Source organism: Nothoprocta perdicaria, unplaced genomic scaffold, assembly GCF_003342845.1.
Source record: "Nothoprocta perdicaria isolate Ctin4 unplaced genomic scaffold, notPer1 scaffold_47, whole genome shotgun sequence".
Lineage (NCBI taxonomy): Eukaryota > Metazoa > Chordata > Aves > Tinamiformes > Tinamidae > Nothoprocta > Nothoprocta perdicaria.
Genome location: NW_020455721.1, coordinates 3386166 through 3412786, shown reverse-complemented (window position 1 = coordinate 3412786; position 26621 = coordinate 3386166). Strand labels below are relative to the sequence as shown.

General features: G+C 41.4%; 1 protein-coding gene across 1 annotated transcript in view; it reads left to right on the top strand.

Moving 5' to 3' along the window:
- The window catches only part of MBOAT1 (membrane bound O-acyltransferase domain containing 1), a 29967-nt gene extending 4932 nt beyond the window's left edge, over positions 1-25035 (top strand). The window contains exons 4-13 of the mRNA XM_026047036.1: positions 1869-1880; positions 7528-7583; positions 9754-9808; positions 12424-12607; positions 14322-14514; positions 17719-17822; positions 20643-20707; positions 22034-22166; positions 23340-23491; positions 24662-25035. Of these exons, the coding sequence (XP_025902821.1) occupies positions 1869-1880; positions 7528-7583; positions 9754-9808; positions 12424-12607; positions 14322-14514; positions 17719-17822; positions 20643-20707; positions 22034-22166; positions 23340-23491; positions 24662-24794 (1087 nt within the window). The 3' untranslated portion in view covers positions 24795-25035. The remainder of the gene's footprint in view (positions 1-1868; positions 1881-7527; positions 7584-9753; positions 9809-12423; positions 12608-14321; positions 14515-17718; positions 17823-20642; positions 20708-22033; positions 22167-23339; positions 23492-24661) is intronic.
- Positions 25036-26621: the final 1586 nt, after the last annotated feature.

The following is a 26621-nucleotide window of genomic DNA, read 5'->3' as shown; positions in this document are numbered from 1 at the left end:
AGTTCTGTGTTTTTTTCTGTTATTCTATTAGTACACAAAAGCGTGTCTTGAATGAGCTTGTCATACCAAGAAGCCTATAAAAGGGGCTGGAATGCTGTAGCTGCGTGTGCTGTGAGGCAGCAATGAGCGAGAGCTGCCCTGAATAGCCTGTTCAGAAAGGCACTGGGAGGCATAGGCGCTGTTTCTCTCCCAAGACATTTAATCAGGATGCAGCTGAGACTGGGGGTGGAAGAAGAGGAATGGTTTATAGACCAGGAAGCATTTTCTGCTCTCTCAATGAAAAGAGAACAACTTTTTTTCTAATGATGAGCTCTAGGATATTGATGGGACCAAGAGAGTAATGCTTAAATTTACTCTTTCATGGTTTTGTCCTGTTACTTCAAAATAATAAAAAAAAATCTTAAACACAAAACCATAAAATAGTTAACGGGCAGAAAATGTAGAACAGCTGTGTGAACCACATCTTCCTGTTTTATTCTAAAAACTGAGAATAAGAAAGCACTGGATTAATAAAAACTTGAAATCCAAAGTGCTCAAATTCAGTTCAGCTGCTTAAATCTATTTTGCAAAATGGTTTTCTCAGCTGTAAACAGTACATTCCCAGTGAGGCCTATGCACACCTCATTGTCACCCTGTATTAGCAGAAACGTCACTGCCTTTTCTTCATTGCCCCTGCCTGGAGGCTCCACAAACACTGTTGTGTCAGTCTGGTAGCACTGAGGCTCCTGCCTAGAAGGATATCCTAAAAAAATCCCAGAACTTCAGAAACAACCAAACTGGGATCCACAGAATGATGCCCATCTCCTTCCAGCATGCTGGGGGAATGCTGCTGGTGGCACCCTGATAGTGCCAGCTGCTGAATTGACGGTGCTCCTGAAAAGTGAGCCAAAAGCCTGCGATCACCTAATTCCTATCCGAGGTCTCAGTTATCCTCTGTGTTTCTGGCAATACTTGATTGCAAGGATCAAGTGTTCATCCACACCAGGTAGGCGGGTGAGCAGTTCTTGGGTCACGAGCTTCCCAGCGTCAGTTCCCCAGAGCGACAAGCCAGATGTTGAATGAATGTTCCTCAATTTCTGCACTGACAGCTAGGATTTGCTCTCATGACCTGCTTTGTGTGCTTAGCAGTTTGCATGCCTAATCCTCTTGGCTTGTGTTGCAACTGCAGTGTTTTATTTGGTTCTGTAATAACACTGAGTGGTGCTATTTGTGATTTGAGTGCTTCTCTCCACCTCTTCGAGAACACAGCTCTTAAAAATGCTTGTAGGTATTGAAGGAGAATGGGTAACTCTTGAGTCATATGTTCAGTAAACTGGGAAATGGAAGATTAAACTGTGACTCATCACTTCAAGGTTAGGGAGTAGGGAAACTTGTACACTCATGGTGACTAGTTAATTCTTTGAGGTTATACAAAGATAATTTTGTTCACTGACCCACACAAATAGGACTGTACTATTGCAGAAATTTCATTTTTCACATGTAGCCCTGGAGTTAGGTGACTTTTTTAGACTATAAGATAGATTTGTGATGTAAAGAATTTGGAGTTTGTTGCATTTGATTTTTTAAATTTTCTTTTCAAGTCCTTTTATTTATATTCTGCCACAAAGATTGAAACAAAGGTGAAATATTTGGGAATTTTCTTTGACAGATTTCCTGTAGAAAACTCGGTTCATTTTTTTGACCACTAATTGTAAAACAGCTTAATGTTATGCCTCTCCTTTAATTCAAATCAGCCTTTGAAAGGAACGTGCATATTTTATTTTGCTTGTTTTGCCGTAGCATTTATATATTGTATCTAGGAAAACTAAACTCTAACTCTTTCTCTCTCTCTTTCCCTTTCTCTCTCATTTCTTTTTCTTTATGCTAAGAGGATTATGCTGGTAAGTTGCCTGGTTTCTTTATGACTTTATAAAAATGGTAACACTAACATACTTTTTTTTTTCCTTTGAAATACAGATGTATACTGAGTATAGTGATATTTAAGCAGAGATAAGTTTAAAATAAAATCAAGGGATCTTGATTTGAGGTTTTTGGAAATTGGTAATAGATATGCTTTCAGTCTAGCAAACTACATGAGCAAATGCCTTGTGCATATGATCATCTGGGCAGAATTCACAGGAACTCCTCATCCATATGAAGTTAACGGTGTCTGCTTTAATCTCTTGCTTGATTGAGACCATAGAGGTTTTGGGTTTCTTCTTTCAATGTCAACTGGCATCTGAGCAAAATTTCACAGTGTTTGCAGTCCATTCAGGGAGGCCCAGGGAGTGATAACCATGCATATACAGTGTGTTTCTTGGTGCCATTCCTTACAGAAAGAAATTCAGTTTGTGAAAATCTCCGTACGCACTGGCACTGCTTGCAGTCTTGTGTTAGTCTTGGAAGAGACACTTGAGCCAAAATTATTGGTCATTTTTTTTCACTCCTTGTGACTGTCAAACCTGTACCTCTTGCATTAGTGGTTTTGTGTGTGTATTTTTTTCTCTTTTTTGGTTGGTTTTGTTTTGTGGAAATTGCTCCCCAGAACAATTGGACATCTTCTCATACCACCTATACACCCAATGCAAAATAACAGCAGCATTTCTAGCAAAGCACTTTGAAAATGCTGGCCATTGAAAGAGCTCACCAGAAAAGCCATATAAGGAGACACTGTAGTAAAAAAATATCACTTCAGGCAGTGAATTCTTCTCTCATGGTTAATGCCATGTAACTTTTTTTTTCCTCCCCTCAATGGCTTAGTGACAACCACAAAAGACAAAGGTAGAGCAGCCAGTTTTTGGGATGAAAATGCATTTGTTGATGGGAACCAGTACAGACGTACAGTGCCATGCTAAAAGACGACACAGAATCACTCGCTCCTCCTGTGAGTTCAGCAGGTTATTTTCACTCCGTTGCCTTTTAGATGGACGGTATCTTTGAAGCTTGTCAAGTGCCATGCGCTGTTCCCAGCGCTTGTTCCATGAGCTCTGGGTGACTCTGATCCACAGGAGGTCTCCGGGCACAGGATAACAGAGCAGGAACAGAGCAGGTGGGAGCAGGAGCAGGGCAGGATACTCCGCATCAACCTCTGCTCTGGAAGGGGGAAACAGGCCCTTCTCCATGCCCGCCGCTGAGCATTTATCCTCTTGAAACTGTGCTCAAGTCGCTCACCAGCACACACAAGTCCTGGCGGTGGGAACTGCCAGTTAGCCACATTTCAGCCAGTGGCTCAGTCCTAGAAAGCTCTGTGCCTCGTGTGCCCTGGGTCACTTCTCCAGAAATCAGTGTTCTTTGAAGCAAAATGTTTCTTTCCTGAAGCTCTAAGAAGCATGCACTGTTCAGCAGCTTTCATAAACAAATGTGAAATAAAAAGGCAACTCAGAAATCGCTTGGGAGGCATGAGTGTGTTTAATAAAAATACTTTTCCCTGCGTGCTCCAGCATGTGTGCATTTTTTTTCTGCTGAAAAGGGAAGTAAAAACCTGTTTGCAGGGAAGCTTCGTGGTGTCCTGGCCCCATGCTCCCTGGCTGAGATTTTGCACGGGGACTTCAAGGCTGTAGAGACAAACCCGAAATAAATGTTTGCTGCTTGGGGCTCTTGTCTGCAGCGAGCCTTTTGACTCCACCTACTCTCCTAGGGAAATCGGGTCAGTGGAAACTATTTCTGGCCTGTGTGTGCCAGACTCCTCCACGGGATTACCTAAGGTCAGAGAGACTCTGCTGAGGAAATGGCTTTGCTCTTGGAAGTTTTAAAGTGTGGGATTAGCACAGTATCTTATCCGCGAGACAGGGAGGGTTCCCATGGTAGGATGCAAACTGATGCTGGCCTGCTTAATTCCCCACACCTGTGTTTCTGGGTAAATACTGTTTCATGGGACAAACCATGTTTAAAAAAATATTTTAACTGATATATTTCTCTTTGGAAGATTTAACGAGGAGGGCAAAAAAATTATTTACCTATATTCAACATCCTCTGTAAGCTGTCCCATCTTTTTCTTGCCCTCCTGTCTTCCAAGGCATCAAACTTTACCTAAAGACTTGTTTTTTAAAATTTATTACTTCATTTTTGACATCATGGGACAATTCCTTGATTCCTAGTTAAAAGTTTGCTCCTGTGTGTAGGAGGTGCATTGCAACAAGAACCTGAGACTAAATGCTGAGCCAATATAATACCAAACACAGAAAGAGGAAAAGTCAAGAGGCAGATGAGGCTTACTCTGCATTTCTGTCCCAGTTTGTAGCTGTGGTGGTTAGTATGATGGGCAAAGAGGAGAGCCCATGGAAGCAGACAACTCAGTATGTGGCTGCAAAGTATTTGCAAGGTATTTGGGTATAATTGGAGTTCAGCTGGTCTAGGCTTCTAAAAATATATGCAGTATTCCCAATGCCATGGTCTTAGGGGAAGATCCTTGTGCTTCATCCCTAAGTAGGTAGAATGTTCTCTCTCTTTTTCTTTTTTTCTGAATTTCAACCTAATACTTGATATCATGCCAGGAATCTGTTTTTCTCTCTTAAAATGTTGGAAGGAAAAAAAAAAAAAAGATTTGAGGGAGAAGAATAGAATTTTAGTTCCCCTTGTTTGTATCTCTTGCGATTTTTTCCAGTAGAGTCAAAGGTTTAAAACATTAGTGTATGTCAGAGAGAAACACTTGGCTGTATGTAATAAGATGCTGCCTTTTATGCATTAACATAATCAATATTTTATTAATATTTAAAATTCAAGCTTACCTAAAAGGCTGACTGGGAATGGCAGTTTAGTGGCACCAAGCTTTAATCATACTTATTCACATACTTACCTAGGAAATGATGGCATTTCTTTTACCCCCTCCCAAATTAAACTCTTTTTGGTTTGTCTGTTTTTTAATATTGATTCCAGATTTGGGTTCCCACGCCTTGCTCTGCAAATATGGGGAATGGCAGGTGGGTGAGCTGCGCCTGCATCCTTGCTTACCCTTTCCCAAAAGGTTTAATGATACCTGACGGAGATGCAGCAGGCAAAAGGTTTAGGTCGTGTCATGGGTTGCTTGCATGGAGTGGCCTTCACCTTCCCGAATGGTCTGTGTGCCAGGGCTGAGCTTCCAGGATTTGTCCTGTTGGTATTTTTCTCTCTCCTGCTGGCACCAGAGAGAATGCAGAAGGATTTCGGATAGGTGCTGGGGTTGTGTCCTGGTGCCGCCGCCTGCTGTGGTGTTTGGGTTTGAGGGAGGGACGGTTCCCCTCATCTCATTACGCTGACTGGTTCTGCAGGGTTGCTTCGTGCCACGCATGACTGTGAATTCCTAATATAGCTAAAAAGAACATCTCTGTCTTCTGTGTTTATAAGCTGTACGGTTTTAATGCAGGCCGTGCTTGTGCTTCTCTTGATTAATCAGCACATCAAAATTGTTTGCATTTTGGTTCCTCCTGGCTTACAGTGGGGGGCCCGATTTTTCTAAGACAAGTGTCTAAATTTAGTCACTTAAAGGCATACAGTTCTGGCTCCGAGCCTGAGGTTTAAAGTTACTTATTTCAGTATTAACATGAAGTGCTTGCCCTTAGAAAGAAGCATATGTGACAAATTGAACCCATTTTAAATACGTGTTAGCGTTCACCCATAAAGCTAAAGGGTCAAGTGCTGACAAAATAAAAAAAGGCTGTGTCTGTTGCAGTAGGACTGCTCTTTCATTGAAAGCTGCTGTCTCCCCTAAGGATTAAAAAAAATGTTTTTATATGCTTAACGCTTTGGGATTTATGTTATATTTGAAATGAAAGCTGAATTTTATCTGAATGGGGAAACCCACTTGGAGAAATAGGCTATTGGAGATAACAGGGCAAGTAGCATATAAGGAACTTTTCAATGGAAAAAACAAAGCAAGCTGAATTAAGAAAAATATAGTTTAATTGTTACCATCCTCAATGGTTCAACAGAAAGCTTCCTGGACAATGGAAAATCATTATTGGATCTGCCCATTTTCATCTGGCATCAGAGCTCTAGATGTGCCAGTGAGCTGCTCCTCCAAGCTATGGTGGCACAGCTGTCCTCCAGATCCATGGATACCTCAGCCTGTTGTGGATTTCAGGTGCAATACTAACTTTATGTTAGCATTGTGCTTATACTGACATTTTAATAGAAATTTGCTAAAACCATGCAATTAGTTTCCTCTTAAGAAACCAGTTCCTGTTGCATATTTTTTTGCTTTGGGGTAGAAAACACAATACTATTCACATGTTACATAAAGATTCTTGAAGCCCATCAGCCACTTCTAATACAAATGGAGAGATTGCCTTTGATAAGGGAACCTCTTTATCCAGTACCCTTGTGTCTACTGTAGTCAGTATATTAATTATCTTTAAAAGGAGTTTCTGGGTTTTTTCCACAGTGGGATAATTGGAATGCAGACAGTTAATCTTAACCATTGGATTTACACTGGACTGTAGCTGTTAGATCACCTTGGGGAATGATCATCCAGCATCTCTTGAAAACCCCTGCTAAACTATTATTAAAGTTACTTTAGAATTATCCTTGAATATACATTGTTTTCTTCTCAATGGAACTTGTTTCTATATATAGTTCCTATATATATATATATTTCTATAGTTATGGTAAATAATGTTTGAATAATCAATTTGTATCCTCCTGACTATTAAAGCTATGAAGGTCTTAGTCACTAGATGGAGATCTGGCCGCTACATGTGGGAGAGGCGGAGATGGGGAGAGGGAGCTTTACTGGGTGCTCTTTACTTGTATTTCCAGACATCAGCCACTGTTGCTACAAAGCTGTGTTTTGCCTCAAAGTGGCGTTTTAGAAAAAGACGTTTTCAACAGTTCATCCTTTTGGATTTGCCTCTTTTTTCTGCTCTTTCTCTGACGTGGCAGTTCAGATTTGCCTGTAGCACTAAGAAGTGCTGCAGAGCCGCGTACTGCAAATATAAATAGTGCTATTGCATGTAAAGGCTATTGCTGCACTGCTTGCTCTGTTGTCCCCAACACTTTTGCCACCCGGGAGCCAGCTCATGTTCTCGGGAGCCTGCAGATCTCAGGCGGTCGCGTGGCCGAGAAGCAGATGGGAGACCATGTGCTGGGCTGGCAGCTATCCTGCGCTTTGTGCTTTAGCAAAAGGACTAGCCTTGTGTGGAAATGGGGTATTTTGTGTATGTGCAAAGCTGACACTGGCTTAGGACAGAGAGGAGAGCAATGATAGGAGAGGAACCGGCAGTAGCACCATGCAGTATTTTATCATATGAAGCTTGAGTTTGGTCTTTGCATAAGGAAAGGAGAACCCAGTGGATTGCAGAAGCTGAGTTTTTAAGTGTGGTGTGATTTCTTCTGGACTGTAGTTTGTACTGCTGTAGGTGGTGAAATCTAAACAAAGAAAAGACATTGTTTTTACTTATTAATTCAAAGTTGTACTGCAAGTTATTGTGTTTTGCCCATGCTCCTCCATCAGCTTTAATTGGGTGTTTTCTACTGGTCGCTAAAAGTCTTATGCTTTTTAAAGACATTCAGTAAGAGAATAGGTTATAATTTGTATTAAAAGGCACATAATTGTTGTCTCTGTCTTTGTTATAGTCCACTGATGATAATTACACAGAAGATCACGACACTTGCATGCCAACTCCATGATGGTAAGAAAAAAAATCTCTTTTCCTGTCCTGAAGACCGCATTTTTATTCCAGTGCATTCTTTGAATTATGGAGTGGATGAATGAAGTTCAGTGAGTTATTCTATGTGAAGAAGAAAAATGCTTTGTGGAGGAAAACAAGTTATTTAAGGGTTTGATCAGTTCTCTAGAATGATCTGGCCTTGCAATAATGAAAACAACTATTTCTTTACTGGGAGTTCTTTTTCCTTTCCTTCTGTTTCCCAATTCTGATTTTTGGTAGTATCTATGTTAGACATTACTGTGCATCTCCATTAAGCTCTCTGAAGCTGTTCTATATTCTTAGATTAAAATCAAGCCTCTTATTTGATACATAAGCCCAGGAATTAGTGTCAGCGTAGCCAGACTGTACTATCGCTGTTCAATGATACAACCCTTTGTGAACTGCGAGATGGAATTCAATAGCTTTTTCTCACTGCTGAGAAAGACTCAGTTACAGGCAAAATAATATTATCTTCAGCCTCAACTGTGCTGTGATAAGGAGTGTTATTTTCCAGTATGCCTGTCTCTAATATGGTGTGAAGCCTAGAAATTTCAGTTGCCATCAGTACTGCTTGTGTCTACTGCTGTGTGGATTTCCAGTGGTCTGAGGCCCGTTAGGTTAAGCCTTGAGTCACTAAATACACAGTTTGCTCTAGAGCTGTTATGATCTAGGATGTAGGTGGTGGCCACACTGCGGATTGCTGGGACGGGGCTTTTTCACAGGCCAGGTCTGCACAAGGGTCTCGGGTGCTTTGAACTGGTGAAAGCAGGTGCAGATTGAAGCTCTGCAGGGGCTGGCTGACCTTCCCCCTGGCCTGTGTGTTGCTGGGGCTTCTCTGCCTCTGTTATTTAAGCTAACCAGCTCAGGTGTCTCCGAGTGCCATCATGATGCTCAGCCTGGATGTACGCTAAGGATAGTGGAAGGATTCCAACAGGCAGAGAAGAAGAGGTAACAGCAGAAAAAAAAAGAAGCATTTCAAGCAAAGTAGAGATCTTACACATGAATGATGATAGAAAAGGCTCATTATGTTGTGAATATCTATATATGGAACAGTTGATGAAATGACAGCTGCCTCTATTTGCACATTCTCGCTAGCAAGCATTACTAAGAAATCTCCATTTGTAAAAATTTAATGCAGCTCTCCATAAGTGGAAACCGGCAGAAAATATCCAGCCCTTTAAGTAACTAAATACCTAATTGCTTCCCTGGAAGCTGCAGTTTTCCAGTGTTTACATACAGAAATAGAGGAGAGAGGGTGGAACTGAGCAGTGTTTTAGGAAATGGGACTCACGTGTGGGTGTATTGGTGGTTATGGCCAGTGAGCTGAGAGCAGCAGGGTTAGTGGTGCCAAGGCCCTGTCCTTGTGGAGCATGTGTGCATGTGTGTTCAGCATCGTGTGATGAAGCCAGTGGGATTCCTCACGCTGCAAGCACCTAACGCGTTACAGCGAAGGCTTCAGGTTATTTGATGTTCACACGCTCTCTTCCTATGAGAGTTTTCCATAGATTTCCTCATGCAGCGAGTCTGTGTCCTACCTCTGGCCCCACAGGGCCAGAGCTCAACAGGAGGTCGCCCTTCCAGCCTGGATCTTGTACAATTCCCAATTGCTGCTGTGGGTGTTTGGGCTTGTCAGCCCCGGGGGCCCGCGGTGTGGTTGCTAGCTCACATTAGCAGAGCTTCTGCTTCTTGAGAGCCCGTTTCTCCTCCCCTGCCCGCTCGTCCTGCTGTGAAATGCTCCATTTCTCAGCAAGGAGTCAGCGGGAGGCTTGTGCTTAAATGAGGCAGCAGCTTCTGGGAACGGAGGTTTTTCCAGCCCGGGGTTGTTAGCAGAGGCTGCTGGGGGGTGGCTGCCAGTTGGTGGCATTGCAAGAAGTGCTTGTGTGTGCGGGGAGGCTGCAAGTGCTTCTGAAACACACCCCAGGGTGAGAAAGGGGCAGCCAGACAGGGAAACGGGGCGAAGAAATAGGGTAGCATGTGAATAGGCCTGACCCGAAAGTTGGAACTGTGCTGCTCCTGCCTCTCACAAAGAAACCCTGAAGTCTGTGGTTTAAATAACTTTACTTTTTATGGTGGTATAGAAATGTAAGGCTTGACCATGGCTTTCTGCGTTTGGCTGTCCCAAAGGTCTAACGTGACTTTTTTTTCTTTCTAGGAATAGGGCGACAAGCTGAGGAACTCACTGCTGAGCAAAATCGGCTTGCTGTAAAGTAAGAATTTAATTCCCCACTTGGTTTGTGTTGAGCCTCATCTAAAGAAGTTTAGGGTTTTTATCTGTTTTTTTTTCCTGGGTTTCTTTCGTTTCTTTTTTTTTTTCTTTTTTTTTTTTTTTTTGCCTTTTTCCGCCTTATGATGTCAGTACTAACCGAGTAGCACAGCCATGAAAAAGTTTGAAAATGTTCCCTACTTTTTTCCAGTCCACAATGGGAAAAAGAGTTACCTGCTTTTTCTATTTCCTTGAAGAATTAAAACAAAACAACAACAAAAAAACCCAAGCAGGCCTTGTGCTTTTATCACTCTGCTCTAGTTAATAAAGTGTGGAAGTGCTTGGCCGCATCTCACCGAGTCAAATGGATACTCCACCCGCAACAAGTGGTCAACTCCTAATTACTCAGACTAGGGCTGTATTATATGGACTTTCAGTCATCATCTTCTACCCACAATTACCCTATTTTTGCACAGTAGAACATTCCTCTTCTGTCACTACACTGCTGCATAGTACAAACCCATTTTGGTTGGACTCTGATGCTTCAAATACTGTTTTTCTCTGCTGCAAATTTTGGACCCTGGAATTGTATTTTTTTCTATCTCCCTCCAAAAGGTTGACACTTCTAGGCTCTCAGGTTATGTGATAGTATGTGACTCCCATTTTTCAAAAGGAGATAGCATATTGTTTATGAATTCAATCCTTTTTTTTTTCTTTTGTTTTAGTAGAAGTGAATTCTTTCTTTGACAAGAAGTCAGAAAATCTGCCTGTGAGATTATATATATATAAAAAAAGAGTTGTTTCTTGAAAAGCAAAAGTCTTGTTGGAAAACTTGCATAACTTTTGCTCTGACCCTTAGCTGTGTGTCTATTTTTAAGGCTCATAGCAAAACGTTGAACTGCCCTGGGTCCATGTGACCATTCCATTAGTTCTGGTCGAATTCTCACTAAACAGACTTATTTCCTCGTACAGTAGATGAGCTCATAATGTAAAAGTACATGCCAATAGCTCAAGTGTCAGTGGCAGACAAGTCATAACTTAAGAGTTGTAAATCCCCTTTGTCAATACCAGCTTTTGTCTTTCCTCCTGTTCTTGGTCTGTTTTTGTTTCTCACTCATCCTCTGTACATTCCTTCATGCTTTGCTCATGTCTCCCCACCCACCCATGTGCAGAATCTGATTTGAAACTAATGACTTTATTTTTTTAATCATACTGTAGAGCTCAGAAGCCCAAATCAAGGACCTGACTTTGAAGAACAAAAAGATGATCCTTCCCCCAAATTGTTTGTCACTTACTGCATCTTTCTATCCAGTGGTTTCACCAGAGAACATGCCATTCAGAAACTAACATCTACAATAACCAACAGAGTGAATGCAAAAAATCCCTGGCTAAGCCAACTGTTTATTCAAACTAATTCACTTCAGAATAAAAGTAGGCAACAGCAAGTGTTTAACTATTGCTTAGATTTTCTCCTAAAAATCTGTTGTTTAGTGTGATTTAATTTTAAGTGGGTTTTAATTTATGCATATCTGTCTGTATCTTGGGCAGTACAATCTTTAAACACAATACCCTAGGTTTTCTTTCCAAAAGGGGTGTGCTCATAGACTTTGACGAGTGACCATCAGCAAGGTCATGGAAAGCATTGTGCATCTCAATGCAGAATCCAAATGATGGCATCTTCCAGCACGTAAAAAAAAAGCTATCCCAGCACTTTAGAAACTGTGCAAGCAGTGAGGAGCCTCTGCCTCTTTCTCCTTAGGCCTGCTGATGTGTAGTACTGACAGTGAATCATCTCCATTTAACATCCGACAGTGAAAGCCCCAAAGGAGCCTGCAGGACATGCACTAGCAAAATGGAAATAATGAACAAGATTGCTTTCTCTGACTTTCATCTTCAGCTGTCTTTTGATTTACGTGTTTCTTTTCCTCTTGCTTCCTTTTCCTGTTCACATTGCAGTACAGGCAATTACTTCCTTTATTTGCACGGTAGGACAGAATGGCAGCTCACATACTTCTACGGTCACACTTTTCATTTTTAGAAAGGTTGACCTGTACAGGCAGCTGCTTTGAGAAGAGGTGGGTGAGAATTTCTCACAGGTCTGACAGCCATTGTCTTAAAGCCTTCCTGCCCTGTAGTTGCATAAAAATGCAAAACATTCATTGCACAGCTCGGTCAGGGTGGCATTGCATAGCTTGTGGTCTTCCAGCTGTTACTGGTCCGTGCCATGCTGGACAAATGTCCAAAACTAGTTACCCGCTGCTGACCACTGGCTTGTCCCAATGTTACTGATCAGTTTATTTGAGAGAAGATACTCAAGCTTATGAGGATTTTAAACTTAAAACCTTTCTAATAATAAAACTGCAACTTTTTGAATCGGTAACATTTTGTTTGCCTGTCATTTAAATGGTTCTACTGTACACTTGTCTGGGCTGGCACTAGCCAGTCATTAGTGGGATTTTAAGAGAAGCTGTGCATCATCTTCTCCAAAAAGAGATGAACTGAGCCTTCAGCTGGGAGGGAAGAGAGAGCTGAGGACTGAAACACAGTATGACACTCATGAAAGTCTTCGCTATGTTTGCCTTGCTTTTTAATTCTATTCTGCGTGGATGTTTTTCACAGGACGAGACCTTCTTTACTGGAATACTTAAGCTATCTCCTCAATTTTATGAGCATCATAGCTGGGCCTTGCAGCAATTACAAGGATTACATAGCCTTCATTGAAGGGAGGCATGTGCACATGAAGCTCTTAGAAGTGAACTGGAAGCAGAAGGGTTATGACAGACTTCCTGATCCTTCTCCAACTGTAAGTCTTAAATTGATAAAGATTTATTCCAAAGGACGGGAGTGTACAGCTTTGTACATGGTTCTCATAGTTATAAGAAAAAAAGCCATTTTTGGATTATCTTCCCAGTAAATGTTACTTTTTTGTGTGTTTTTTTTTTTTTTCTCTGTGAAATGGCTGCTGTTTTTATCACAGAGTCAAGGGTGAAGGGACAAGTGTCTTCCTCTTGAATTCCCAGAATATGTTTGACTTGCAAAACAGGTCATTTGTTAATGGGTGTCTTCTTTTGAGGAATGGGGATACTCTGCAGGTTCCAATAATGATGAATTGCAGTGCAGCTCTAGGCTAAATAGGAAAGTTGGGCATTGTATGAAGAAGAAAAGCTGAATGTTGCCTGTAGTTCAGGAGGTACCAGGACTGCAGGAGTCATGGCAGATCAGAAACTGTAGCTCTTCCAGATGCTTTCCATGAGACTGCCACATTTAAACATGACCCAGAGGTCATTTTTCATTTACAAGATAGAAAAGGATAAGTGTAATGCTATTTTTTCATTTTTTCGAGTGGGGAAGGAGTAGTTTAATGTTACCCGAGGACCACCTTATAAATAACCTCCTTGTATGGCAGGATAACATGAGAACCAGATTTCTGTCCCTTAAGGTGACACTGAATGTGTAGCTCCCTAAGCAAGTGCAGTATGCCTTCATTCAAGTGGAGTAAGTGCCTACACAAAACTGATTACTGTCTTACATGGTTGTTTTTCCATTGACTTCAGTGGTCTTGCTTCTGATTTATGAGTGAGGCCACACTCATATTATATTGCCATATTATGTGCCCATATTATATTACATGCAAATCTGCCGAGAATATTAGATTTTGCATTGTAATCAATGTAAAAGTAATTACACCTTAGACTTTTTTTCTGAATATGAAGTAGATTCAAAGCAAGTACCTGGATCAAAAAATGCATTGCTGTTTAAATAATATACTTGCACTTTTAAATTCAGTTCTTATTTGGAACCTCAGCACCAGATTTACCTCCTTGTATTATGGAGGAATGTATTATCAAGGAATGTTTGCTTCTAGTGCATACTTGAAATCCAGCTCATAAGTTCTGGCATGATTCTGTCAGTAATTTCATAATATAAAAAGCTAGGGAGCAATAGCAGAAAGCATTTTGGCCTAGCAGATACCTATATCACTGGAAAGAATGCATGTTAAGATGCATATATAAGATGTGTACTTTGTTGAAAAATTAGTTTTAGTAAGAGATCTGGATGATAACTGGATGGCAGGAACTATTCTTGTCTTTAACATTAGTCCTTTTGGCTTCCAGGAAAAATCCAATCTTTTGTTCCAGGAGAATGACAATGCGCATAGGAAAGTTTTCTCCTTTCTGTTGATGGGTGTTTCCCCTCCTGCCCCCATTTAAGAACTTCCAGCAACTGCTATAGGAGTATGATGAAATTCATGGCCAACTTTGACTTCTAATTCCCATTTATACCCATGGACAGGTAGTTCAGTAAGCCGCATTACTCAGTCTTTGGCCGTCGTTTTGTCAATTATCATGTCACCTCCTCTTAATTAATTATCATGCCCTTTGTTGTTGCTAACTGCATTGGCTCTTGAATCACATTCTTTTCATATGTGGCAAGCACTACTTTTCTCACTCTTTTTTTTTCCCCCCCCTTAAGCAAATGCTTGTAATGAATGTTTCATTGTCCTTTGTGCTTTTTAGGGAGCAGTGATGTACAAGCTGTGTATCACACTTTTATCTCTTGTTTTGTTCTTGACGCTTACCAAGAATTTCCCTATGGCATATATTATTGATAATGAATTTCTTGAGAAAACATCCTTCTTGTCACGACTTGGTTACCTGTATGTTGTCACACAGGCAGCAAAGCCCAAGTATTACTTTGCATGGACGTTAGGTAAGTCTGATTGATTTGATTGTTTTTGTCAGTAATAAAAGAGTTCATAAATATGGGGGTAGGGATCTGAAAGAGTAATGAAGAGTAATAAATAGATCTATAATTCTTAAGAGAAACACATGCATGTTCCTGTAGGCAGTGAAACCTACTGATGCAAGGAGTCCTTAAAGGTTTGCACAAGTTTTTCTCTTAGTTTGGGATTGCTGTTTCCTGCAACTTAATGTGCTTTTCAGATTCTCAATCAATATACCGATTTCCTCTTACTTAAAAGGAGGTTGTTTTTACAGGTATTTTTAGGAAATAAAGGGAAAAGTTTGTCTCCTGTAAGCCTTGATTTATGTCCTTTTTTCATAATGTCCTTTTTCCATAATCTGCCACTTCTGTCAGTATGATACAGAGGTAGTCCTGGCTCAGGATTATACATATATAATAGGTGTGAGCAGACCTCTCTCTTACTGTAGAAAGACTTTGGCCCATACATGTACGCCTAGAAGTTGTGCAGTTGCTCAGGGATGAAGCTAGGTTTTATCTTGGCACAGTGTGGTCCTGTACACACACAAGCTTTAAGCAATCAAAAGACAGGTCTGGAAATCAACAGGGAAAGTAGGGAATAACAGAGGTGATGGGGAGGACTCAGAGCCCTTGCTCCAGGAAAAGGAAGAAAGAAAGAAGATCATAATGAAGAGCAGTAAATTTCTTTGGCTTTAGTATTGGAGCCCAACTAGACTCTGGGCTACAGTAAACACTTTCTGTTTGCTTTCTGTCTTTTAAAAGTTACCTTTCCATCAATCTGTGAGGAATCAAACCCTTCTAGGTTAGGCTGAAAATTGAGAGGGTATTTTTCTAGTATTGCAAGATTTTGTGTGTAGAAGAGATCCTCAAAGCCTGTTGTACAGAGTACACTTGAAAAAGAAAAGTGTGATACAGATGGGGTGGGAAGATCCAGGGAAATTCAATGTGAGGCTGTGATTGAACTACTGGGAATAAAGACGACAGATTGAGGAAAAAAGACAGGAGTGGCATGTGTGGACAAGGAGCAGCACTGGGAGAAAGAATTGTTTGCTCAAAAACTTATTTTTGTGGGAATCAATATTGAGTTGTTGCTTGCATTTTTTCTGGCTTTCTAGATTAACTAAAAGCACATTATTAAAGAGGGAAACCACATTTGGATTTGTGGCATGACTAAGCCTTGGAGACTGTAGAAACATCTTATAAATGAAGGGGTTTGGGGCAAAGCAAGCCTTGCTTCCTGGTGGTGGGTGAGGCCTCTGTTATTCCCATTGCAGACGCAGGGCACAGAACAGCTCCCTGCCTTTGCTGCCGGCTCCGTGCTGCATGGCACAGGGTACAAGTGCCCGCTGACCCCGCGCAGAAGCGCTTCGTGTTCTCTGACAGGGGCAGACAGACACGCTATTGTGCTCCAGGACGCTGCCCAACGCCTCCACATCCACGGAAAGGCTGGAAATCCTGCTCCCCCACCCCTGCACTCGCAGCCATCGGGGGAGCTAAGCCACAAACTTAGCGCTGATGATGAAAACGATTCGGAAGGGTCGCCCGTGCCAGGGACCCGTGCGGAGGGAAAGCAAGGGGCCAGAGCTGCCAAAGTCAGCAGGGGAAGCCTGCCGGGCTCGGAGGAGGCTGGTTTTTCCGCAGGCAGTCGGAGGCTAAAAGATTGCGATTCTTCTGTGCTCCAAAACACGTTCTGCAGGCAGCAGCTTGTGGACTGCAGCTCGCAGATCTGCCGTAACCTTCTGCCCTTGGAATTCTAATTTTCTTGCTTTTGGCAGCGAGGCACCAAACGGCCCCGTGTTACCCTTGGAGCAAGACGGAGCAAACGCAGGGGACCCTCTGCTCCGTGGCGGTAGCTGTCAGCGGCTCTGCTCTCTGTAGAGGGGCAGGGGTGCACGGACCGAGCAGCTCGTTACAGATCCCCCAGCGAGACACTAGTAGGCTGTAAGATAAATACAATATCAGACAGGGTTGTTTTTAAACAAGGAGAGAATTAGGACTTGGAAACCTTTGTTTTCCCTCAATGCAATCTAGAAATCTAGCTTTTTAGTAAAGTGGAAAATAGAGGGAAAGTTTCAGGTTAGAGAAGGCTTTTTTTTTTAAGTCTTATTACCTTAACTTTTAGGTTAGACTCTTTACTTAGTGCCTATATTCATAGGAGTAAAGCAAAGTCACTTTTCTTTCTCAAGAAAGAAATACTGAGTTCTTTTAAAGCTTAGCTTGATCAGGCTTTTGTTTTCTAAATGATCTAGATGGAAAAGCCTGACCTGTATTTTTGTTTTCCTTCTTTCTTCCTTTTATTTTTTCCAGGATCATTAGTGTTTGCTGCATTTAGTGACCCACAGATAATGAATCCCTCCTGTTTTCTTAGTATGTAGAGAGAGGATATCTGGCAGGGCACACGGAAAGCAGGATCTACACAGGCCAGACCCAGGGATCAAATGGCTCCCAGGCAAGGCTGAGAAGGAGAGTAGCCAGCCTGCACGCTGGGAAAGAGCAGGAACTTTAGCCAGTGGTGGTGTCCTGTGCTTCATTGCAGCAGAACAAGACAGGGACCTCAGCGTGCCCAAAGGCCTCCCGTTACCCAAGCTTTTGTTTGCACTTACTGCAGTTAAGTCTGTCACGGAGGCTACTCAATATTTGATTTGCAGAGATGTCCAGGTACTTTAGCAAGGCACCGAGCAACAAGATTAGCAAAGGGTTCTGCCTGTGAAAGCATGGATAAAAATCTTCCTTAGAACAGCCATGCTGGAAGTCTTAACAGAAATGGTAAATTTGTGTTTGAGTCACTACAGTATTTCTGAGTACTAGAAAATATTGTGACACCTCAGGCACCCTTTTCAGGAAAATGCTAATTCATTTTATGGCAACTCTTACACATCTGTATCAAATTGATGATAATGGGAAAAAGATAAGAAAAAATACTTCCTATCGCTGTTATTTTATTATCTATTTCTTCTGCCCACAGAGAAGCACATTTTTTGGGTTTTTTTTTTGTTTTTGTTTTTGTTTTTCACTTGGGAAAATGTCTTTGCTGTGCAACCTTAGAGCAATGCCCCTTTGCCAACACGAAGCCTCTCTTTGAAAGCAAGGCTGTTAATAATGGTTTTGATGTCTGTTTAGTGCCCTCAGAGTTGTAAGAAAATAGGGCTCCTCCAGCAGTTGGATTTGACCAGTTTTGTTTTGATATTGCAGCAGATGCAATCAACAATGCAGCTGGTTATGGATTCAGTGGAGTGGATGAGAAAGGCATTTTCCGTTGGGACCTGCTATCCAACTTAAATATCTGGAACATTGAGGTGAGTTAAAGGAGTGACAGTGGTGGTGTAATTATAGAAAAATGGGCATGATAATGAGGAGAAGCTTTGCTGCAAGGAGAGATAAGTGTGTGCCATGGAGCTGCCTCTCTCTAACTTGGAGTGGTTTTGTGTTTTATCTGCTAGGCAGATAATAGCATCTGTCACACTGCCTTGACCACACTCTGTATTCAGGTTGCCTTCGTGAATAGTTTATAGAAGGCTAATAAATGATTAATCAGATGTTTAATAAATGAGCAGTCAATTATCATAGATTGTAGTTGAGGTCACCTGGTCAATAAATTGCTTGTAACTATGGTTCTTCACTAGCCATGTGTCTATTTACTTCTAACAGGGCATTTTTGTCCTGCTGCAGGGGTGGGATAGAGGCCATCGAGGGTAAGAATTGCATAAACATATGGAAAAGCTTAGTTTCTGACTGCTTATGGCTAGAGTGCCTGTCCCAGGTGGAGCAAAGCAAGGCAGAGGAAGAAGTAACAGTACAAAATGGGCAGCCTGCATGGGAATTGACAGAGCCATATGGAGTTTAGTTGGCTGCTGATAGAGAATTTTATCCAGCAAACCACATGGTTTCTCAAAACATCTGTCACATGTTCCTCGTGACTACAACATGCTTTTAACATCCATTATTCTTCTGTAAACTGTTTATGTTTGTTTCTTTAATGTAAAAGATGGACAATCCAGTTGTTTTTTCCCCAAGAATATTTTCAGAACGCCAGTGGGATGTGAAAATGTTTACAGTCTAGGATTGCTCTTTCTAAAGACTTCTTTTCAGCAGAAATAGGGGGAACGTCCCTCTGTAATTTTGTAGTTATACTTTCAAAGGGAAAAACAAATGGGGAAAAAAAAGTTGACTGCTGCATTGATGAATGATCTGTGACTAAACAAATACGTTCTGGTAGTTCTCTAGAATGCAGGAGCTGCTCTAAGTCAGTGCTGGAAAATACTGGAAGATGCAAAAGCTGGGAGAATCATTATACACTCTCTCTTTGTTAACATCCATTTTCTGATTTCTGCTTTAATCCTCAGTACATGTCTCTCCTCGAGTGGTACAGAACACACAGCAGTAAATACTTTATACTCAGTGAGAAAGGCAGCACCTCAGATCTCATCCTGAGATCTTGAATCAAGACCTTATTCAGTTTCCAGGCAGGAGACGGTTCCTGGCCAAGCCATCAGGGACAATTCCCAAAAGTTAGGTGCAAGCAGTTCTCCTTACTCAAGCCAAGGAGAGTAAGGCAGGATCCTCTGCTGCTCTCTGCCCACTGAACAGCAGGCCCCATGAAACCTTGTTCCTTTACTGCTCATAAGGGCAACTGGGATCATGATGGTGAAGTTGTTTCCAGATGCTTAAAACAGAGGGGCCAAACCATCCTTAAAAGCCCTGTCATGTGTGGTGATGTACTAGAGTTTTCCTGATTTGCTGGTCATATCCTGGAGAGCATTTGAGTGAGCAGGAGAAAAATGTGCTCTCCATGGATTTGTCTGTGTGTAAAATAGTAATGAGACCATTATTTCCGACAAGCCATGGCCTGTCCCTTTGTACACTGTCCACAATCCTGGGAGTTAAGTGCAGTACCTTTTAGGCAGACACTTTCACCTGTAAAATGCTTAAGAACTGAGAACTTGAGCTGGGTGCTGAATTTGGCTACAAACTGTTGTTGACCCATAATGTTCAGGTGAATATAACATGTGACAGAAATTGTAAAGGCACTGGAAGTGTGACAGGAAGCCAAATACATGTGGAGGCTTGAAGAAAACCTTGGCAGCATGTGTATTTTGACAGCCAAAGACCGCTGCCTTTCTTGGTAATGTAACAGGAGACCTTAAAGAGGCCAGAAGAGGGTGACAATATTATTTGGAAAAGAAACAGTATTTTCTTTGGCGGCTTTTGGTGCAGTAATGCAATTAAAATGTGGAAATATTGCATTGGGAATTGCTAATTGTTTTAACTCCTTAGCCACAGAGGCTGACGGTGCTAATCTTCAGGATTATGCACAGAAGTGCAAGAACATGTGGTTATTCCCCTTGGCACCTTCTTGACAGTTTGCCCTTGCCATCAGTTCATGTGGCAAAACCTCATGCTTCCACTGAATGGGTGGACACCCGTTATTTAGTCCTACTTGGTGAAGAAGTCCTAAGAAGTTTCTGTCACCAAGCAAGGGAGGAGGAGGAAGGTGGACAGGAAACAGACAGAGAGGAAGTTAACCAGGAGCAGAGGCACTGATGCTGCAAAGGATCGTGCTCCTTTGTACCCAAGTGCCCCTTTCAGTTTCACGAGGTGTCAAATGAGCTGAGAATTGCCTTCTAAATTTGGTCCTAACACGTTTTGTCCATGCTTTCCAGTATCCTTTTTCCTTCCCCAAATAATTATGTTTCTTCTAGTTTTTGTAACACTTAAGAGCACTCTAAGGAAGTCCAGACTGCGCAATGGATGACAGGGTAGGTCCTTCAAAAATGAAGCTGTTTGTGAACTGCAGGGATGGATAAACATTTAAAAGAGGGAAAGCTGTGTGTATTTCACATAATGTGAAAAATAACCAAATATCTTGGTTGTTTTTACAAATTTTACAGAGCAAAGAGATCTTACAAACCAAAGAGATCTTACACACCAAGTGTTAGCAGTGAGCACAATCTGATTAGTGTTCCTCCCAAAACATATTAGTATAGTTATGGGCTGGGTTGACAGTTTTCACTATAGCCAGCGGCTAGAGTGAATATGTTGCACGTATCACTTCTCTAATTTAAAATGAAAGTATTATTTCACTGTGACAGAGCTATCGTGAATTTCTTCTCTTGCAGACTGCGACAAGTTTTAAAATGTACCTTGAAAACTGGAACATTCAGACAGCTGCCTGGCTAAAACGGTAAGAGTAATGAAATGGTAATTTGCTTGTGAGATCCAAAAACTCTACATAGCCTGGAAAAACACTGGCCGGTGAGTGCCTGGCCTCTTGTTCTTTCTTCCCTTCCTTACTCTATAGCAGTGGGTGTTCTACAATGGTATTTGGTGCTATAAAGTTTTATTGCTGCAAATAGAAGTTGTCTACATTTTATATATCAGCAGCAAGACCATAAATGGACCATTCAACTTTTCCATAATAAGTAATAGCATTCTGATGGCATCTTTCACACTGCTGCCACTGCCCCCCATTATCCTGGCTATCCTGTTTCAGAGAGTTGGTCCTCTCTTGTCTTTCTCATGGTATTGCTGCTTTGGGGCAGCTGGGCTGTCCAGCTCAGTTAGAAAGGGAAGGACGACTGGATTTTCATCCAGAGCCTCCAGTCTGGGATTCTTATGCAGTGCTGGTTGGAGAGTCCCAGTTTAGGATGTGGAGAAGAGACCTCTCAGAACAGCAAGAGGGACCGATTTGGAACCATGGCCATTAATGCTCATATAACTGCTAAGTTCAAATTGTGTAGACTGCACTTATTATTTATAACTACAGTTTTTGGCACGATTAAAGCTCAGTGTAAAGTCACTTACTGTGATGTCTGAAGCTTAGGGCATGTTTATAACGGTTACCTGAATTATTTGTGCTACTCTTCATGATTCCAATGATGTTCCTGGGAACAAATGTGTTATCTTGACTCATTTCAGTTAAAACTCAGATAACCAAATGGACTTGTCAGGGTGTTCTTGAACTGGTATCATTTACACCATCATCTACATCTTTGGAGTAGAACTTCGGACTGATAAAAGTTAGCAGAAATCCACTACTTTGCAATAGCTAAAAGAACTCTTCGTTGTACACATCATAAGTAAGAAAGCAATGCCTTAAAAATACCTGTATTTGCCAGTGAGGAGTGGGGTGACGTCTCTTTGTCTTTCTGCTCTTGATTTACTATTAGAATATTGAAGAGTCAAGCACAATTCCAGATGGGGAAGAACTGTCACTATAAAGGTGAATGAGAATTTTGCCCATCTCTTTTCCTTTTCGCTTATTTAAATTCTATTAGCACTGGTAGCATTTTGTAGAGGGTTTCTCTGAATGCTCACTGCATAAAAGCACATTTCTCTTTCCAATGACCCTCATGTAAACAAAGAGAGGATGCCCTGTTCTGTAACTGAGGTAAGATTAAGCCTTTAAGAAAGTGGAATAAGGCCATGGAGAAGGATTTGAAGTGCAGTAATCATTGCTCATGCATATTCAGCCACTTTTTTTTTTCTCATTTTGTTTTCTTCTTTGCAGAGTTTGTTATGACAGAGTTCCCTGGTACCCTACAGCTTTAACGTTTATCCTGTCGGCCCTGTGGCATGGTATCTATCCTGGATATTATTTTACATTCCTCACTGGAATCCTTATCACGCTCGCAGCCAGAGCAGTACGTACCTCGTGTTGTTCTCTTCCCAGGCCAGTGTTAGGTTCTAAGACTGACTTATCCCTGTCCCCCTTACAAGCCTTTGCAGGGAGGAAGGCATTCACAGCAGCTTTGCTCTGTTTTAATACTAGTTACAAGGTGCCCCCCACCAGTTGCAGCCAGCACTGACTCTGCATGTGCTGCAGAGTGTTGGCCCTGGATCTCTGAGAAAGTGTTGGGTTTGAATGGGGAGGAATGGGGTTGGTAATGCTATTGACTACGCCCATGCAGTGAAATTAGCTTGGGATTCAAGCTTGTGCTTGAGTTCAGGCTTGAGCTAGTCTATGTTGCCTATATGCTGGCTTGTAATCAGCTCTGAGCCCAGTGTCGCTCTCAAAGGAGGAAAACTCTGTTCACGGGCTGAGCATTAGCTCAGGTTTTAACTCTGTCCGTGGGGATGCAGTTGCCTGAGCCCCTGTGTTCTGCGGGTATGAATGTGATTTTGGATACATTTACCAAAGATTCAATAGATTTCATGTTTTGCCATGGTTAGATTTATCACAGCCAGCTGGGCAGAGCAGGGAAGCACCACCATTGATTTTGGGGTTTACTGTGGATGAATATCCAGGTCAGTTTGAAAGGCAAATTAAACTAGTGACCAGCATTAGTCCCTGTGACTTGAGTCAGTTGCTAAGCGTGACACCCTCATCTGTGCTTTGCCTCTCTTGCCGAAGGGCCCATTTCATAGACAGAAAGCCAAACCCACGTCTATGGATAACTAAGCACGTTTGCACATATAAACACAAACACGTGCTTATTTATTTAAAGTAACTTCATCTTGCAAATGAGGATTGTTAAGCAGAAAAGACACAGAGGGAGATCAGTCATGAAGATGTCCTTCCCTCAAAGATCCTGCCCAAAGATCGGTCCAAAATCGCTGGTCTGCTTTGGTGACTGTGACAGTGGAAAACGGGACATTCTTCTTTGTTTATTACTGTTTGATTGTGGAATTTTAAGTATGCCAATCAATAGACCCCGTCTTCCTTCCTATTGACAGTGCTTTCTAACTGGTGTATTAAGTTTTCTGTAGTACTAATGTTGAGGAGGGTGTAATGGAAGACACCAGAGGGTGTCTGCGGGACTTCACCTAAGAAATTAACTCCTATCCATTTCTGTTTGCTTTTCCTTGACTTGCAGATAAGAGTCAATTGCAGACCTTACTTCCTCGCACCAGTGCCTCTCAAGGTAGCCTATGATATTGTTACCTGGCTTGTCACTCAGCTGGCCGTTTGCTATACGGTTGCACCTTTCGTTATGCTGGCTGTTGAGCCCACAATTAAGTTTTACAAGTAAGTTCTGTCTTCTAACTAGTATACTTAGACAAGCACAGGCTTTTGTTAAATAAGCCAAGCCACTCTGAAAGGCAATAGACATTAGATGTTTCATCACAATTTGAAAGGAATGCCAACAGGATATTTAAGGAATGATTTTGGCACTCTCTGTACCTTGATAAGCTATTAATACCAAGGCTTATTTCTCAATCTTTATGTATTTGTGTATAATCTGACTTCTCACACACTCATTTTCCTGGGAATTTAGGGAAGGAAGCAAGGAAAGCAAGGAAAGCAAGGAAATTTTAGGCCTTTGGACCAGGATTAAGCAACAAAATTGTAGACCTTTGGATGAACCCATGAATATTTGGAGAACTGAACACCTAACTGGAATCTTAAGCATCTTGCAAGTTTATTACAATCTGTACTAGGGTATAAGAGACTGTCCAAAAGTGGGCATAAGAGACTGGCCAAAAGTTCATCTCTGTATTTAGGGACTGGATGCTACTGCTCCCAAACTTAGGCCTCTCCAAGCTACCCAAGTTGATTTTAGTATATTTGGTTTTTGTTCTGTCATGTGCATACCAAGCTATTAGAAACAAAAATGCTCAATATTCAATAAAATATCAGCTCTGTATCTTTGAATAGTTGCCTTTAAAAACAAGGCCTATTTGTAATTGTCATTCAGTTACCTCTCGCTTAGAAGTTTAATGTTTTATTTCAGATCTCCACATTTGGAATGGATTTTTGCTTTCTCACTCAGTTGCTTGGTGTCATTTTTCATTTGTTTGTTTTGTACTGGTATGTGCTTTATGACCTAAAAATAAAAGAAATTGCCTCAGAATAGATCATTTTGTAATCTTTGATGTTGAGAGAGAGATGAGCTGGTTAAGTCCAGTGTTGCTTTATGTGGGTTTAGCTGAGCTCCTAGATTTGGGGTGCAGGAGATGAAGGGCAGGGTTCTGCAGTTTGCCAGATAATTCCTTGCCTCGTTTACATCTATGGAAACCTTTTCAGCAGATGTCACATCTATAGGATGCGTGCAATTCTGGAGTGAATTTTGATCATTTCTAGATCAGGTTCTTATTTTCTGCATTTACCCTTATGGAGGCTTACGGAGTTTGTACAATTCCTAACATTTGTGGTGTTAACAAGAGTATAATTTTCTCTTTCTTATTTTCCTTCTAGGTCTATGTATTTTCACATGCACATCCTAAGCATCCTGGTGTTGCTAGTGCTCCCAAGCAGACCTCAAACTCACTCTGTAAGAAGGCCTCAAAATCAGGTCACGCAGAACTCCATTAAAAGCAAAGACAAATGACACCTCCAAAGAAAACCATTGACATTGGGACATGAACAGCTGCACTGGAAGCAAACAAAGAAGAAGGAAAAAGGGAGTGGGGGAGGGACAAGCTGCAGGACAAATGGAATTACTATTGCTCATCTTCAAACCTTACTGGACAGGGCAGAAAAGATCCAGAAAGACTGTGTTTTAGATAACTCCAGTTAACAGAGTTTTACAGGCAACTTTTACAGGCTCAAGGGGCATTTTGATTTTTTTTTTTAAGAAATATTTTTATGAAGTGTTTTTTATATATTTAAACTTTTTCACACAGAGAGGTGTTTTTGCTCTTTTACAGAAATATACCGTTATTAAAAAAATGCTATTGTGATTAAAGGGTGGTTGTGATTAACTCGTAAAGAGTTAAATGAGCTGCTTGGCAGCCTGGTGCTCAGGGCGGCTCATGCGATAGCTTCTTGGAGCTTGGCACAGGGATGGTGTAAAGAACCAGGGAAGGGGAAGTGCTCCGTGCACTGACTTCTGCCCCGGCCGGCCGGGCTTTCCTGGGCAATCCCCAAAGCAGGGACAATTCAGCCTGAGCTCAGCAGCAGGGATATTCCACCTCCCTCAAAGCGATGCTGGTATGAGGGCAAGACTAGTCCCTTGGGAAGAGGTGTCTGGGAACACCGTCTAACTGCTGGGCCAAAACCTAAAGCCAAGTAAAAGCAACACAAAAGGGAAAAAAAAAAACCAGAGTAGTAAAAATGAGAGAATACCCTGCGATCTGTAGAATCAGGCTTCTCTGTTAATGCAGCTGGTGCTCATTGCTGCTTCAGCCTTACTTTGCACTTTTGGAGTGATGTAGTACTTCCATTTTGTGATGGAGGTAACTGAGGAGCAATGCAGGTTTAGATTATTAAAACTCACATTTATGGGTTAAATCTGAAAAAAAAGGTTGGTAACAATTCAGCCTGTTCTACACCAATTTTTTTAGCAATACATCAGGCTGTTCTACACAGAAGCATCCTGTCTCGTGGGGTGATTTCATCCCAGAAATCTGACACTAAAATGAAAATATAACAATGATTATTGTGGTCCTAATAAACATTTTTGTACTAGAGGAGTGTGATGTGGTGTGATCAGCATGAGAGTTAACACTGAGTCCTTATATGATCTTGACAAGACACTTAAATTTTTGGTACAAGCTTCCCTGCTTGTAAAATCCAAAGCTTACAGGGATGTTGTAAGGCTTAATTTCTAAGGGCTTATAGTGCTTTGAAGTAACTTGCTGCAAAATGCTGTGTCAGTTTTATATTTCTTTTTTTTTTTTTTTAATACACTTAACCCTGCAAAATAAGCTTATAGGGCATTTCAGAACAACTAAAACATATTTTTTTCTTAAAAGAAAGCTTTACTGTTTTCCAAGAATGGTTTGCTCAGGACTTTTAGAAGCAATTCCCTTGTAAAGTATTGGGGTTTTTTTTTTTTTTTGGTTATTGAACTGAAGTGTGAGCAGAGAATCTGCTGTTTGTTGCATTTTGATTTTTTGTGTTGGATTAAGGTTTTGCAGAATCTTACGCTGGGAAGGAAACAAATCAGTGAAACCAAAAACAAATTTTAAAAATGTTTGATTTTTCTTATTTTTCTGAAGGAAAGATATGGTCTGTGACCGCCTCATGATTCAGAATGTATTTCATGGAAGAGTTTATTTGGTAATTTATTCTGAAGGCAAGATAGTATTAAAAGATGAATCTGAATAAACAAATTGCTTTGTGTCTCTGCATGGTATTATTATTGAAAGCCAAATATGAAAAGGGATAAATGAGCCTGTGTCTCATGGGAAGGTCACTCACATGTGAAGGGAGC